The sequence below is a fragment of the Equus quagga genome, chromosome 12 (assembly GCF_021613505.1).
Source record: "Equus quagga isolate Etosha38 chromosome 12, UCLA_HA_Equagga_1.0, whole genome shotgun sequence".
Classification (NCBI taxonomy): Eukaryota; Metazoa; Chordata; class Mammalia; order Perissodactyla; family Equidae; genus Equus; species Equus quagga.
Genome location: NC_060278.1, coordinates 88,342,493 through 88,356,061, shown reverse-complemented (window position 1 = coordinate 88,356,061; position 13,569 = coordinate 88,342,493). Strand labels below are relative to the sequence as shown.

Genomic DNA, 13,569 nt, shown 5'->3' with positions numbered 1-13,569 from the left:
GGAGGCTTTGTGTAAGCAGTCAGAGTCATAGGGCAGAGAAAAACTCCCACTCTGATACAGTCCTATTTTGCTTGAAGGCCATGTTTCTTCCTCAGTTTGCTTGCTTCCCCATATCCAATTCTATCCTCAAGCTAGGCTCTCTTAGAAGAGTTGGACACAGGTTGGGTTTGTTCAACTTTGGATAAGTCCTTTGGGGACATTGGAGTTGCATTAGTGGCTTCCAAACTTTTTTGACCTTCACAAAATAGAGCAAGATGAGGAATCTGACCATTTACCGTGTGTTCCCACTTTTCACTTTCTCTGTGAACTTGCACGTTTTAAGCTCTATAGTACCGTGTGGCAGCCAGACTTTTGAGTATCATATGGATCTAAAACAAATTATTGCTTAAAATTTTAGTTTTATAAACTCAATTTTAGTAGTCCGTAATGTATGAATAAAGAATGTGTAGTTTTATAGTAAGGATTTGCATATTTGGTTGAGTTTGTGAGCTGTGAGGACTGTCCTTGGGCTGCTGATTTAAACTTGGAGAATCCCTGAGTTATAGAGAGAGAAGCAGGGGTAAAAAACAAGCAAAAAACTTGTCTGCCTTCTCCATGTCCCTTGAGGAGACAGAGAAGGAAAGGAAGAAGAGTGGTGGTGGTCGGTGTAGTTTGTCTTTTAAATCTTACGGGAAAAGAGTATTTCATGGGTGGTGTTCTGCTTATTGGGAGCCTATGGAGAATTTCCTGATTGGCTTTTGTTGCTTGATCCAGCATCTGAGCTGCTCCAGAATGCCAAGGTAGGCAACAGGAGTGTAAGCATGGCTTTGGTTTGTTGAAAGAATGATCCTGCCACCCAGACACATTAGTGCTCTATTCTTCCTCCTCACAGCCTGGAACTGGGATTGAAGGCTAGTGCCTTTCCTTATTAGAGTTTTGGGAATGGAAGAGGGCAGTCTAACTCCTGAGCAGGAACAACTGATGAGTTTCAGCTCAACTGGCATGGAATTGGATCCCATTGGATCCAGGAGAAAAGATCTGTTCTTGGATTTATGAAGAGCAGAATTAGAATCTCTTGGGGCAGGAGAGAGGATACCATGAAAAACGAAGCACAAGTTACTCCCTGTTGGCAGAGAGTGGGATTCCCTATCAACAAGGGTATGTTGGTAAACTGGCTAGGTGGGGGAAGGAAAGCTCTGGTTTTTAGCATTTGCTCAATTTCTGTGGTTTAAAACTTACCAAATTCACTTACAAAATTTCTTAATATTTAACAATTATCTCTTGCAAACCATACAAACCTGCTTTGGCACAGGGCTGTAAGTCCCCTTCAAGTGTTGTTTGTTGTTTTTATATTTTTTTGTGAGGAAGGTTGTACCTGAGCTAACATCTGTGCCGATCTTCCTCTGTTTTGTATGTGAGACACCACCACAGCATGGCCTGATGAGCGGTGCATAGGTCTGTACCTGAGATCCTAACCCGTGAACCCTGGGCTGCCAAAGTAGAGTGCACAAACTTAACCACTCCGCCACCAGGCTGGCCCCTCAAGTGTATTTTTGTTTGTGGGGTATTTTTTGATAAAGAAGATTGTTGCTGAGCTAACGTGTGTTGCCAATCTTCCTCTTTTTGGCTTGGGGAAGATTGTCCCTGAGCTAACATCTGTTGCCAATCTTCCTCTTTTTGCTTGAGGAAGATTGTCCCTGAGCTAACATCTGTTGCCAGTCTTCCTCTATTTTGTATGTGGGATGCTGCCACAGCATAGCTTGAGCGGTGTGTAGATCTGTGCCCAGGATCCAGGCCTGTGAACCCTGGGTCAGAGCACAGGAAGCAGAGCACATGAACTTAACCACTATGACACTGGGCTGACCTCTCCTTCAAGTGTTTCAATTCCCATTGTATGCTCAGGTCTGTGCTGTGTGACATAGGAGATGATGAAGCAGTGTTTGTCCTAAAGAAGTTTGTTACTTCACTGACAGGCAATGAGTGAGAAACGTTGACGGAATACAGTTGTGGTATGGATTGAGTATAGTAGTTCAGAGTGAGAAGCTGTTGAGAGCTGGAGAGATCATGAGGAGAGAAGCATATGAGACCTAGGCTTGAAGGATAATAATAATAGCTAACACTTATGGGTAATAAGAGTACCAGACTGTACTAAGCACCTTGTGTACATTACTTATATAAATCTTCAGGTACAGATAATATATTCCACTGTACACCTGAGGAAACAGGCTTAGAATTTTGCCCCGGTTATATAGGTAAGACATCATTCTGGTGGATGTGTAGTAGTATCTCATTGTGGCTTAGAAGGAGTAAGGCCAGTATTTGGAGCCTGGTCACTTCACTGCAGAACCCATATTCTTTTTTCTTTTATTTATTTATTTATTTATTTTGGGGAAGATTAGCCCTGACCTAACATCTGCTGCCAATCCTCCTCTTTGTGCTGAGGAAGACTGGCCCTGAGCTAACATCCATGCCCATCTTCCTCTACTTTGTATGTGGGACACCTACCACAGCATAGCTTGCCAAGCAGTGCCACGTCCGCACCCGGGATTTGAACTGGTGAACCCAGGGCCGCCAAAGCGGAACGTGCGCAAGTAACCGCTGTGCCACCGGGCTGGCCCCAGAACCTGTATTCTTGTCCGCTATGTCAGATTGCTACTAAATAAAGAAGGAAGGTTCTTCCAGGAGAGAAGAAGGGTATAACTACAGTCCAAATGGAGTCCTAGACTAGGTGGGAGTCAAAATATTTGAGTTCTAGTCCTCATTTTGCTTAACCATGTATATAGCCTTAGCCAAATCACATCTTTTCTCTGCCTTGAATTGAGGGACTTGGATTAGATCATCACTCACTTCCTTTTTATTTCTGACATTTTGTGAATTTTAAGTTATAGAAATGAGAATGAGTGTGGCTTCCTTAAGGAACAGTGGAGGAAAGTGCCCTGTCAAGATACGGGGCTTGGGGGCCAGCCTGGTGGGGCAGCGGTTAAGTGCACATGTTCCGCTTTGGTGGCCCAGGGTTCAACCGGTTCAGATCCCGGGTGCGGACATGGCACCACTTGGCATGCCATGCTATGGTGGGCGTCCCACATATAAAGTAGAGGAAGATGAGCACAGATGTTAGCTCAGGGCCAGTCTTCCTCAGCAAAAAGAAATTGGCAGCAGATGTTAGCTCAGGGCTAATCTTCCTAAAAAAACAAAAAAGATATGGGGCTTGGAAAGCATTAAGGTTGGTGATGGGGGTAAGCAGAGGAAGTCAATCTACAAGAGGAAGTAGCCGGAAATGACACTCCAAATGGTAGAAAACAAAGACAGAAAAGATTGGTTTACATACTCATTTGTGTCCGTTTGCAATTCCTAACTAACACCAAATGGAAAGGTAGAGGTAGTGGGGGCACGCAGAGATAACAAGCTAGTCTTGTGTTGCGTCTTCCTAGAAAGCTCACTTCTCCCTTGCTGGCTTCAGCAGCAAACCAGGGCTAGACCTGGGTCGTTTCTTAGGATCCTTGGATTATCACTACTTTCCTAGCATTAATTCAACAGGTATTTATAAGGCACCTGCTATGTGCAAGTCATTGGAATGGGACAGATCTGGTCCCTCCTCGTATTAAATTTATAGTCCAGTCAGGGAAATAGATAATAAGCAAGTAAATAAGGTACACATTTTGATAGGTTTATGAGAAGCTGGGTTTTGTTGGGTTGGGGTCAGGGAAGGTCTCTGACTTCAACATAGAGAACAGATTGGAGGGGACTGAGAGTGGAAATGGGGAGACCAGATAGGAGATTATTATAGACATCCAAGCAAGAAATGCTGGTTCAGAAGCGAGTGCGCAAAGACCTGGTAAGTATTAGCCAGGCCTCTCACACAAATAAATAAATAGAGAAAATTTCTGAGACTTCTCTTTTATTGACTCACTTAAAGTGATATTTAATATGGTTTGTAAAATTCTAGTCCTATAAAGGAGGCTGAAAGTCCCATGAGATTAATTAATAATGGCACTAAATGAAAAGTAAATGAGTCTGATTTAAAGTATGTTCAAGAGATATAGGACAGAAAAGTTACAGGAACTAGAAGTTTTAGTTATGGAAGATTTCCAAACAGGCGAGCTTAGAGATAGATTTTTAAAGGAGATAAACAGGATTTGGGAGAGATTATTAATCCCATGTATAAGATAATTTATTAAAGAGAATGTGACTCAAAGGATAGAAAACCACACATTATAAAGATTTGCTTATGAAAAGTTGCTAGTTCTAGGCAAAGGAGGCTGATCTATGAAAAAAACAAAACTGGTGGCACAGGAAGCTCTGACCTCTCAGAAGGGAATCTAGCCCCATATGCTACTGAGGTACATGTGGGCCCACAGCTTTCTGGTTGGGGTTTTAGTCTGATCAGAGAAGAAAGTGAAAAAGTATAGGATAGGACCAGCCGTGGGGAAAGTGGTGGAAATGATAATAGACTAGAAAAGAATGCTCTAGTCTACCAGAAATTGGGGCCTAGCACAGGAAGAAGCTCCTGGCCCATTGTATGTGTCTGGCCCAGACCAAAAGCTTATCTTTATGGGATCTTTGAGAAGTCGTGGAGTGAGGAAAAAGGCAGCAGCTCCAGTTATTGCCTGTAATCTCACTATCATGGATAATTACTGCTAATGCTTTTGTAGTTCACAACAAATTCTTTATCAGGGATAAACCTGTAGTCCTCCATTTAATTTGTTCCTCAACATTTTATTATGAAAACTTGAAACATACAGAAAAGTTGAAAAAATTGTACAGTGAATACCCATATATCCACCATTTAGATTCTACAATTTAAAATCTGTATTTGTTTTGCCTCATATCTATCTGTTCAACAAACCATTTTATTTTTTGGTGCATTTCAAAGAAGTTGCAAGCACCAACACACTTCACCCATAAACATTTCAACATTCTTTAATTTGAGTTCAATATCTGTTTATGTGTTTTGGAGGGGGGAGTGAAGTTTACATACAGTAAGGCGTATATACCTCAAGTGTACCATTAGATGAAAATGACAAGTGCACCTGTGACTCATTCCTTTCAAGATAAAGAACTTTTCCATTCTCCATAGAGTTCTCTCCTGCCTCTTAATTAATACCTGCCCCTCCTTGGGGGACAGGAGAAGAACAACCACTATTCTGAATTTTTTTGGCATATGGTTTTGCCTGTCCTAAAGTTTTATAAATGTAATCTATGTATATATTTTGCTTCAGATTCATCCATGTTGCAGCTATTAATAGTTTCTTTTTGTTGCTAAGTAGTTTCTATTACATATATAAACATATGATTTGTTTATTCTCATTGATGGACACCCAGTCTGTTTCAAATTTTTGGCTATTATGAATAAAGTTGCTGTGAACATTCTTAATACAAACATTTTTGTGGACATAATGTTTTCATTTCTTTTGGGTAAAAATCTAGGAGTGGAATTGCTCTTGAACTAGGTGTATGTTTAGTTTTCTTAAAAGCTGCCGGACTGTTTCTGAATTGGTACATTTAATAGTTTCACTAACAATGTATGAGAAACTGCCAGACCATTTCCACAGTGGTACATTTAATGCTTTCACTAACAACGTATGAGAGTTCCACATCCTTGCCAACATTTGGCATTGTCGGTGTTTTTACTTTTAGCCATTGTGGTGGGTATGTAATAGTACCTCATTGTCATTTTAATTTGCATTTCCCTTATGACCAGTGCTGTTGATCACTTCTTCCTTTGCTTATTTCCAATTCATATATTTTTCTTTATGAAGTATCTGATCAAATTTTTTGCCCATTTTTTAATGGCTGTCATTTAATACTGAGTTTCAGGAGTCCTGCGCTTAAATTTTAAATTTTAGGACAGGGAAGATTTACTGCTGGGCATTAGTTGAAATGGTAAAGGCCTGAAGGTTTGAGTTGAGCAAATGCTTATGAGGTACCAACTATGTAGTAAGCATTAGTATTAGGGATACAGAAGTAATACCCAGCCCTGGTTCCAAAGAGCCCATAGATTATGAGGATAGGCAAAAGTCAAAATTTTGATGTAGTAGTTTCAATGTTAAGTCACTAAATATTTACTGAGTACCTGCTATAGGATGGGTACTGATGTAGGTACTGGAGATATAGAAATAGGCAAACCAGACTTGGTTCCTACTCTAATACAGCTTATTTTCTGGAGTGTATATTGGGGAAGACAGTGCAGAGTCCCTGAGATGGGGAATGAGATTGATGTTGTGTGTATGTGGATCAGAAATGAAACTTGGCCAGAACATTCTTGCATGGCTGATGATTAGCTAGGCAAGGTTCAGGTCTGGCAGGGCCTTATAGACCATGGTAAGAACTTTGGATTTTATTTTGAATGTTCTGGGGAGCCATTACAGAGTTTTTGTTTGTTTTGTTTTTTTATTCTATTCCAGAGTTTTAAGAAGAGAAATGGTATGATCTGGTGTCAGTTTGGTTAATAAACACACAAGAGTGTGTGTGTGTGTGTGTTTGTGTGTGGTTACAGAAAGACCGATGGGGTTACCATTGCAGTCATCCAGAGGAGAGAGAAATTCTATCTGGGGAAGGTGGGCAAGGCTTCATAAAGGAATAATATAGCAGAACCTTGGCTGACAAGACATTTGCTAGGCAGGCAAGTCAGAATATCAGCGTGTGTGTGTGTTTGAGGAAACAGAAATAGCTTTGGATGACTAGTTGGGTAGGTGGTGGAATGGCAAGAGGTAGAGCAGACTGAGAAGACCTTAGAAGGTTGAATTAGGGGTGCAGGGTCACCATATCACACAACTGCTGAATTCTGTGTAAGTGTGCCCTCTGGAGTTGTACCACGAGGTGGCCCTGCTAGGGAGTTTGGCTCTGAACCTAGGGGTCATGGGCAGCCATTTAGGGCTTCTAGTTAGAGTAGAGACTCTCTGGAAGCTGACATCAAGGATGACTAGGTGAGGCAGTGCTAAGGAGGAGGAGAAACCAGGGAAGAAGCAAGAGACAGTGAGGCCTGAAGTTATGTAGGGGTTCTTGAGCTGGATGGAGGTAGAGACTTTGGGCTTAGAATGAATAATCAAGAAGACTTGAGTTGTGGATTGGGGGGAAAAAAGCTAATGAGGCCCTTTAAAAAATATAAAATAAACAGTATAAAATATTGAAACAATACAGAAGTGTATAGAGTATGTAAAATTCTCACCTTCATTCCACCCTGAGATGTAACTAAAAGTTGCATTTATTTGGTGTGTCTTCCATTTTTCCATGTGTATTTATTTTGTGTACCTATTCAAGTCTATTGTATATATACATACAGTTGAAGTTTAAAATGTAGTCATACTTGTCTTACCATTTTTTGCAACTTTATTTTCTTATATAATATCAATATAATATAGTTCTGCCTTAATTGTTTCTTACCTGCTACTCAGCATTCCATTGTCTGAATGTACCACAACTTACTTGGTCACTACCTTTACATAGACCTTTAAGCTGTCTCATATTTTCCACTGTTCTCAGCAATAGTGAAATGAGCATTCTTCTTCATTTGTCTCTATACTGTGCAAACACTACTTCAAAGAACATGTGAGGTGAGGAACATGGAGAGAGATTGTGACTTGTGGGAAGTTGTGGTCCTGCTCCCTTGGGAGTATGTGTTCTCCTCTGGATCTGTCCTTGGGGAACCTCCAAAGGGGTGATCAGACTGGTCAGAATTCTAAAAGCCACATTCTAGAGGCAACATTCAAAACTGGGTCTGTTTCTCCAGATTTTAGCTGGGAGTTTCACTACTTCCAGGTATCAGATGGGTTCTTGGAGGAAGATGGAATAAGGGTTTCCTGTGGAATTTTAAACAGGGGAAGAAATAAGACAAACATGTAGAAGTGAGAATTTGACAGACTTGGTTGGGTTGATTTGGCTAGGACTTTATGGAGCAGGACTTTCTAATGAGCGTATTGTAACAGTGGTGGTTTTTTCCATCATTGGAGGGTGGAGGGTCAGTATGTGAAGCAATTTGAACTCTAAGACTCATTCCAACTTTGATTGCTAACAGCATTCCAGATGGAGACCGTGAGGCACCAAGATGGGAACAACACTAACTGTGGGCTGGGTTGGGGGAAAGATTGACTGAGGGTCAGTTTAGGGGAGGCTGAGGCTGGAGGCATCCTGTGGTATAGTGCTGAGAAACTGGAAATGCTGAGTGAAGCTGGATGAGAGATCTGACTTTGTCCGCTCTCCTCGTGCAGATGGTCTCGAGGTGTATGGGTCAGGGTGCACAGGGACAGTGAGGGGTCTGAGGATAATTGTTATGGTGACTGTAGGAGGAGGGGTTACGTGGGAGTCATGGTGATCCATGCAAGAAGATAGTGTTTCCAGCAGAGGAAACAGATGAATTGGAGAAGCTTGGTGCTGCTTGATTGCCAGTCAGTTTGGAGATGGCTGGGCCGGGAGCTGAGGCTGGAGATGGCCTTATGTATTTCATTCAGCAAATATTTTATTGTTTCGGAGCTTGGGATAGAGCAATGAACAGAAAAGACAAATATCCCTTCTCACATGGAGTTTACATTCTAGTGGGGAAGACCAATTATGTAAATATATGTAGTATATTAGATAGTGATAAATGCTAAAGAGACACAGCAGGAAAGGGGTATGTGATGTGTCAGTGGTAGTAGGGTTGAAATTTTAGAGTGGCTAGAATAGGAGAGCTTTTTCCTTCATAATGGAGATGATGATTTTGAATAAAGACGTGGAGGGAGTCAGGAAACAGCAAGCAATGCGGATAATATGAGAGAAGAACATTCCAGCCTTTGAAGTAGAAACAGGCTTATTTGAGGAATGGCAAGCTAGCAGACCTGTGTGGCCAGGATGGAGTGAGCAAGAGAGAAGGTATTAGATCAGGTTAGAGAGATCTGATCTTTCAAGACCTTGTAGGCCATAGTAGGTTCTGGATTTTTTCTAAGCTGTGAGAAATCATTAGGGTTTGGGCAGAGGTGTGACATGACCTGACTCATATTTTAACAGGAGCACCCTCATTGCTGTATTGAGAATAGCCTGTTGGTGTGAGGATGGGAGAGTGGAGGTGGGGATGACATAGGTTAAGGGAGACTGGTTAAAGAGGCTAATGAGATAAGCCTGGTGAGAAATGATGGCTTGGACTGGTAGTGGCGGTGAGAATAGTGAGGAGCTGGACATGAGCAGCTGATTAGAGACCAGTGGGGGGATCATAACTCTACCTCAAGATGCTTGGCCCCAGGGTTAGTGGGAAATCTTGGAGGAAGAGACTTTTTGGGTAGCAGTACCTGGATCATAGTTGTGTTTGGGGCAGTGTTGGGATTGGAACTTATATTAGGTTGTCATCTGGGGCCAGTAAGGGGTTTAGAATGAGATTTATTGGTCTCTGAGAAGATCAGTGTTGGAGTCTGGGTCTAGGGAGCATTATTGGCATTAGGACCAAGTCAAAGTTGTTGATGGAGGCCAGTACACTTTTTCTGCATCTTCCCATCATACTCTTGGATCAGGGTTGGTTGTAACTACCATCTCCTGGTCCCATTGAGCTCACCCAAGGGGATTGGAAGAGTATGAAGGCTATAGGGCCTTTTCTTCCTTGGGTGTCATGGGGGTGGACTCAGGCTTAGCCCTGCCTGGATGAAGCCTGCTGGCCTTCCAAAGCTAGGACCTAGAGTCAGGGAACGGTGGAGAAGGGCCCTCGGTTTTTGACTCAGGTCATTTTTCTCCAGATGGCCCACTGCGTGACCTTGGTTCAGCTGTCCATTTCCTGTGATCACCTCATTGACAAGGATATCAGCTCCAAGTCTGACCCACTCTGTGTCCTTTTACAGGATGTGGGAGGGGGCAACTGGGCTGAGGTGAGAAGGACCATGGGGGTTAAGGTTGTGGAGGGAGGCTAAGACTGTTTTGGGGTAGAGGGTGTGTGACCGTGATGCTTATTGGCCTCTGCCTACAGCTTGGCCGGACTGAGCAAGTACGGAATTGTTCAAGCCCTGAGTTCTCCAAGACTCTGCAGCTTAAGTACCACTTTGAAACAGTCCAGAAGCTCCGATTTGGCATCTATGACATAGACAACAAGACACCTGAGCTGGGGGATGATGACTTCCTAGGAGGGGCAGAGTGTTCCCTAGGACAGGTATGTAGGGCCAGGGATTACCGTCCTTCAGAAACAGGTTCAGTAAGAGCCCTGTCAGACAAGCCGGCCTGCATGGAACTTGGAGGTGGGAGTCAAGCAGGACCTAACCCTGCCTGAGATCTTCACACCTCACCTTGCTCTGCTCTAGATTGTGTCCAGCCAGATACTAACTCTACCCTTGATGCTGAAGCCTGGAAAACCTGCTGGGCAGGGGACCATCACGGTAAGGAAGAACTCTGCAAGGGTTGGGGAGGGACTTACATCAATGAGGAGTTCATGAGGTGATACAGTCTCCTGCCTCTCCTACCTAGGTCTCAGCTCAGGAGTTGAAGGATAGCCGTGTAGTGACCATGGAGGTGGAGGCCAGAAACCTAGATAAGAAGGTGCTGCATGGAAGGAGGCCCTGGGGGTTCAAGAATTAAGGGGGAAGGGATGGTGTATTAGAGGGCAGGGATGGGGACAGAGGTCTAGCATAATGATTGTCCCTCCCTAAGTCTTATAACTGGTGTCTTTGTGGCATTGGCAGGACTTCCTGGGGAAATCGGATCCATTCTTGGAGTTCTTCCGCCAGGGTGATGGGAAATGGCATCTGGCATACAGATCTGAGGTGTGGGACCCTGGGGATTGGGGGGTGGCTTTGGGTAGGAGAGAATCTCCTGAGATTTGTGACTGCCAAGGTTTATAACACAGAGAAAGAGACTACATACGGGTAGGAAGGAATGGCAGCTCCCTACTTGCCAGCTTAGAGCTCACTCAAGGCTTTGCCCTCCTCCTCCAGGTAATCAAGAACAACCTGAACCCTACATGGAAGCGCTTCTCTGTTCCCCTTCAGCGTTTCTGTGGAGGAGACCCCAGCACACCCATTCAGGTGAGGAGCTTGCTTCCTAGGAGAGTGGACTGAGCAGGGTCAGAGAGCCTGGGGAGGGATTTATTCTCACTTGCCACCTGCCTCCTGGTCTTTATGTATATACACACACACTTCCCCCCACCAGGTGCGATGCTCAGACTATGACAGTGATGGTTCACATGATCTCATTGGTACCTTCCAAACCAGCTTGGCCCAGCTGCAAACAGTCCCAGTGAGTGTTGGCCCTGCTCAGAGGTGTTGAGGTGGGCCTAGAGGGCTGTGGCCCTAGGGAGAGAGGGAGGGCAGGGCAGCTCCAGTCCTGACTCATGCTCTGGAAGTTTTACTACCATAATTTTTCTTTCCTCACCAGGCTGAGTTTGAATGCATCCACCCTGAGAAACAGCAGAAAAAGAAAAGCTACAAGAACTCTGGAACTATCTGTGTCAAGCTGTGCCAGGTGAGACAATAGCCCATGTGTACCAAGCTCTGACTCCTGAGCTCCATGGCCCCATCCCCTTCACCCCAGCCATGACCTGGTTTCATTTGCAGGTAGAAACTGAGTATTCATTCCTGGACTATGTGATGGGAGGCTGTCAAATCAACTTCACTGTAAGTTGCTTTATCATGGGCTAGAGAACAAATTTGGGGCTCAAGGTGGCCGTCAGCTCCTCTCCTCCCCTACTACCAGGTGGGCGTGGACTTCACAGGTTCCAATGGCGACCCCTCCTCACCCAACTCCTTGCACTACCTGAGCCCAACAGGGGTCAATGAGTACCTGACAGCATTGTGGAGTGTGGGCAGCGTGGTTCAGGACTATGACTCGTGAGTAACTTCTTCTCTTGCCCATCCCCACTCCATGCAGATGCTTCAGCCTCTGGGCTCACAGTTCCCTCACTGCCTCTTTTCCAACTCACTGTCTTCTCACAGGGACAAGCTGTTCCCAGCATTTGGATTTGGGGCCCAGGTACCCCCTGACTGGCAGGTGAGTGCTCTCTTCTATTCCCCTACTCTTGTTTTCAGTTTCAGGGTCCTGATTTAGGGGGATGTGGTAAACTTGCTGCCTGGCAACTAGCTTTATGGGGAGATTCAGGGATGCTTCCCTACAGGCATGTATAGAGCAAGTGCTAAGGACTAAATAGCTCTCATACCGTTGGTACATAGTGCCCTTTTTTGTAGCACAAAGGTGATCATGGAAGAACCTCACTTTCATTCTTGTCCTCAGGTCTCCCATGAATTTGCCTTGAACTTCAACCCCAATAATCCCTACTGTGCAGGTAAGTCCCCTCATCCTCCAACGTAAGGCAGATCTGTCTAACCTACAGGGCCAAGCCTGTGCAGTCAAGGAAGCTTGGGGTGGGGGAGCAGATACCTCACTCTGTTGTCCAAAGGAGTGGATTTTAGAGGTAGGCCTCTGGAATCAAATCTTCATCTTGCCACTTGCTAACTTTGTGACTTGGGGCCAGTTGCTTAGCTTCTGTGTACTTTGGGTTCATAATAAGGCTACATATTGTAGGATATTGAGTATTTTAGGCAAGGATGTGTGTAAAGTTTGAAGCAGTAAGCCTGGCACTTACTAAACTCTCTCTAAAAAATGGTAATTGTTATGTTATCGTTATTATCTTTGGCTAGAAGCTCACAGGTACTTATTTGGGTATCAGTGGAAGCCTTGGTGCCTTCCTGCAGCTCTTTTGGGGCTGCTTTTTGCCCCTAGCTCTTTTGTCCAGAGAGGGCCAAACCTTGTGGCTCGCTAGCGCCCGAACTTGGGCAAGAAGCTGAAGTGGACATCTTGACCTAATTTGATCTGATCTGGGTTTTTATTTTTATTTTATTTTATTTTATTTATTTATTTTTTTTTTTGAGGAAGATTAGCCCTGAGCTAACTACTGCCAATCCTCCTCTTTTTGCTGAGGAAGACTGGCCCTGAGCTAACATCCATGCCCATCTTCCTCTACTTTATACGTGGGATGCCTACCACAGCATGGCGTGCCAAGCGGTGCCATGTCCACACTTGGGATCCGAACTGGCGAACCCTGGGCCACCGAGAAGCAGAACATGTGAACTTAACTGCTGCGCCACCAGGCCAGCCCCTGGGTTTTTATTTGACATGAGTTCAGACTTAGAGAAAAGTTTTAAGAATAGTTACAGGGGTTCAGATCATTGGAGCTCAAGGGTTAGGGCCTGGGTCACAGAGGCTGTTTTTTACCTTCACCTAGATTCCCCCCAAACATGAACATTTTACCACATTTGCTTTATCATTCTCTCTCTCTCAAGTTCTCTGTTTCTCTTCCTCCCTCTTCCTCTCTTTGTGTGTGTGCGTGTGTGTGTGTGTATATACACACACACGCACACATTTCTTTTTTTCTGAAACGTTTGAATAAACCCTGCCCCAAGTTTGCCTCTATGGCCCCACCAACTTTGCACTCATCATCATCCACATGGCACTTTATCCCTAAATACTTCAATGTGTTTCCTAAAATTAAAGACATTCTGTTACATAACCACAGTACACTTCTCAAAATCAGGAAATTAACATCAATACAATACTATATCCAATCTATAGAATTTATTCAAATTTTGTCCATTGTTCTGTCTTTTACAGCAAAAGAAATTCTCAGATCACATATTGCTTTCAGTTGTC

The 13,569-nt window shown here is 43.9% G+C and overlaps 1 protein-coding gene across 6 annotated transcripts in view; it reads left to right on the top strand.

The window, feature by feature from the left end:
* Positions 1-13,569, top strand: part of CPNE1 (copine 1) — a 37,622-nt gene that overhangs the window by 20,951 nt on the left and 3,102 nt on the right. For all 6 annotated transcript variants that reach the window (XM_046680074.1, XM_046680076.1, XM_046680075.1 and 3 more), the window contains 12 exons: positions 9,678-9,806; positions 9,905-10,084; positions 10,233-10,307; positions 10,396-10,467; positions 10,611-10,691; positions 10,863-10,952; positions 11,077-11,163; positions 11,302-11,388; positions 11,481-11,540; positions 11,620-11,753; positions 11,859-11,913; positions 12,154-12,205. In XM_046680074.1, coding sequence (XP_046536030.1) covers positions 9,678-9,806; positions 9,905-10,084; positions 10,233-10,307; positions 10,396-10,467; positions 10,611-10,691; positions 10,863-10,952; positions 11,077-11,163; positions 11,302-11,388; positions 11,481-11,540; positions 11,620-11,753; positions 11,859-11,913; positions 12,154-12,205 — 1,102 coding nt within the window. The remainder of the gene's footprint in view (positions 1-9,677; positions 9,807-9,904; positions 10,085-10,232; positions 10,308-10,395; positions 10,468-10,610; positions 10,692-10,862; positions 10,953-11,076; positions 11,164-11,301; positions 11,389-11,480; positions 11,541-11,619; positions 11,754-11,858; positions 11,914-12,153; positions 12,206-13,569) is intronic.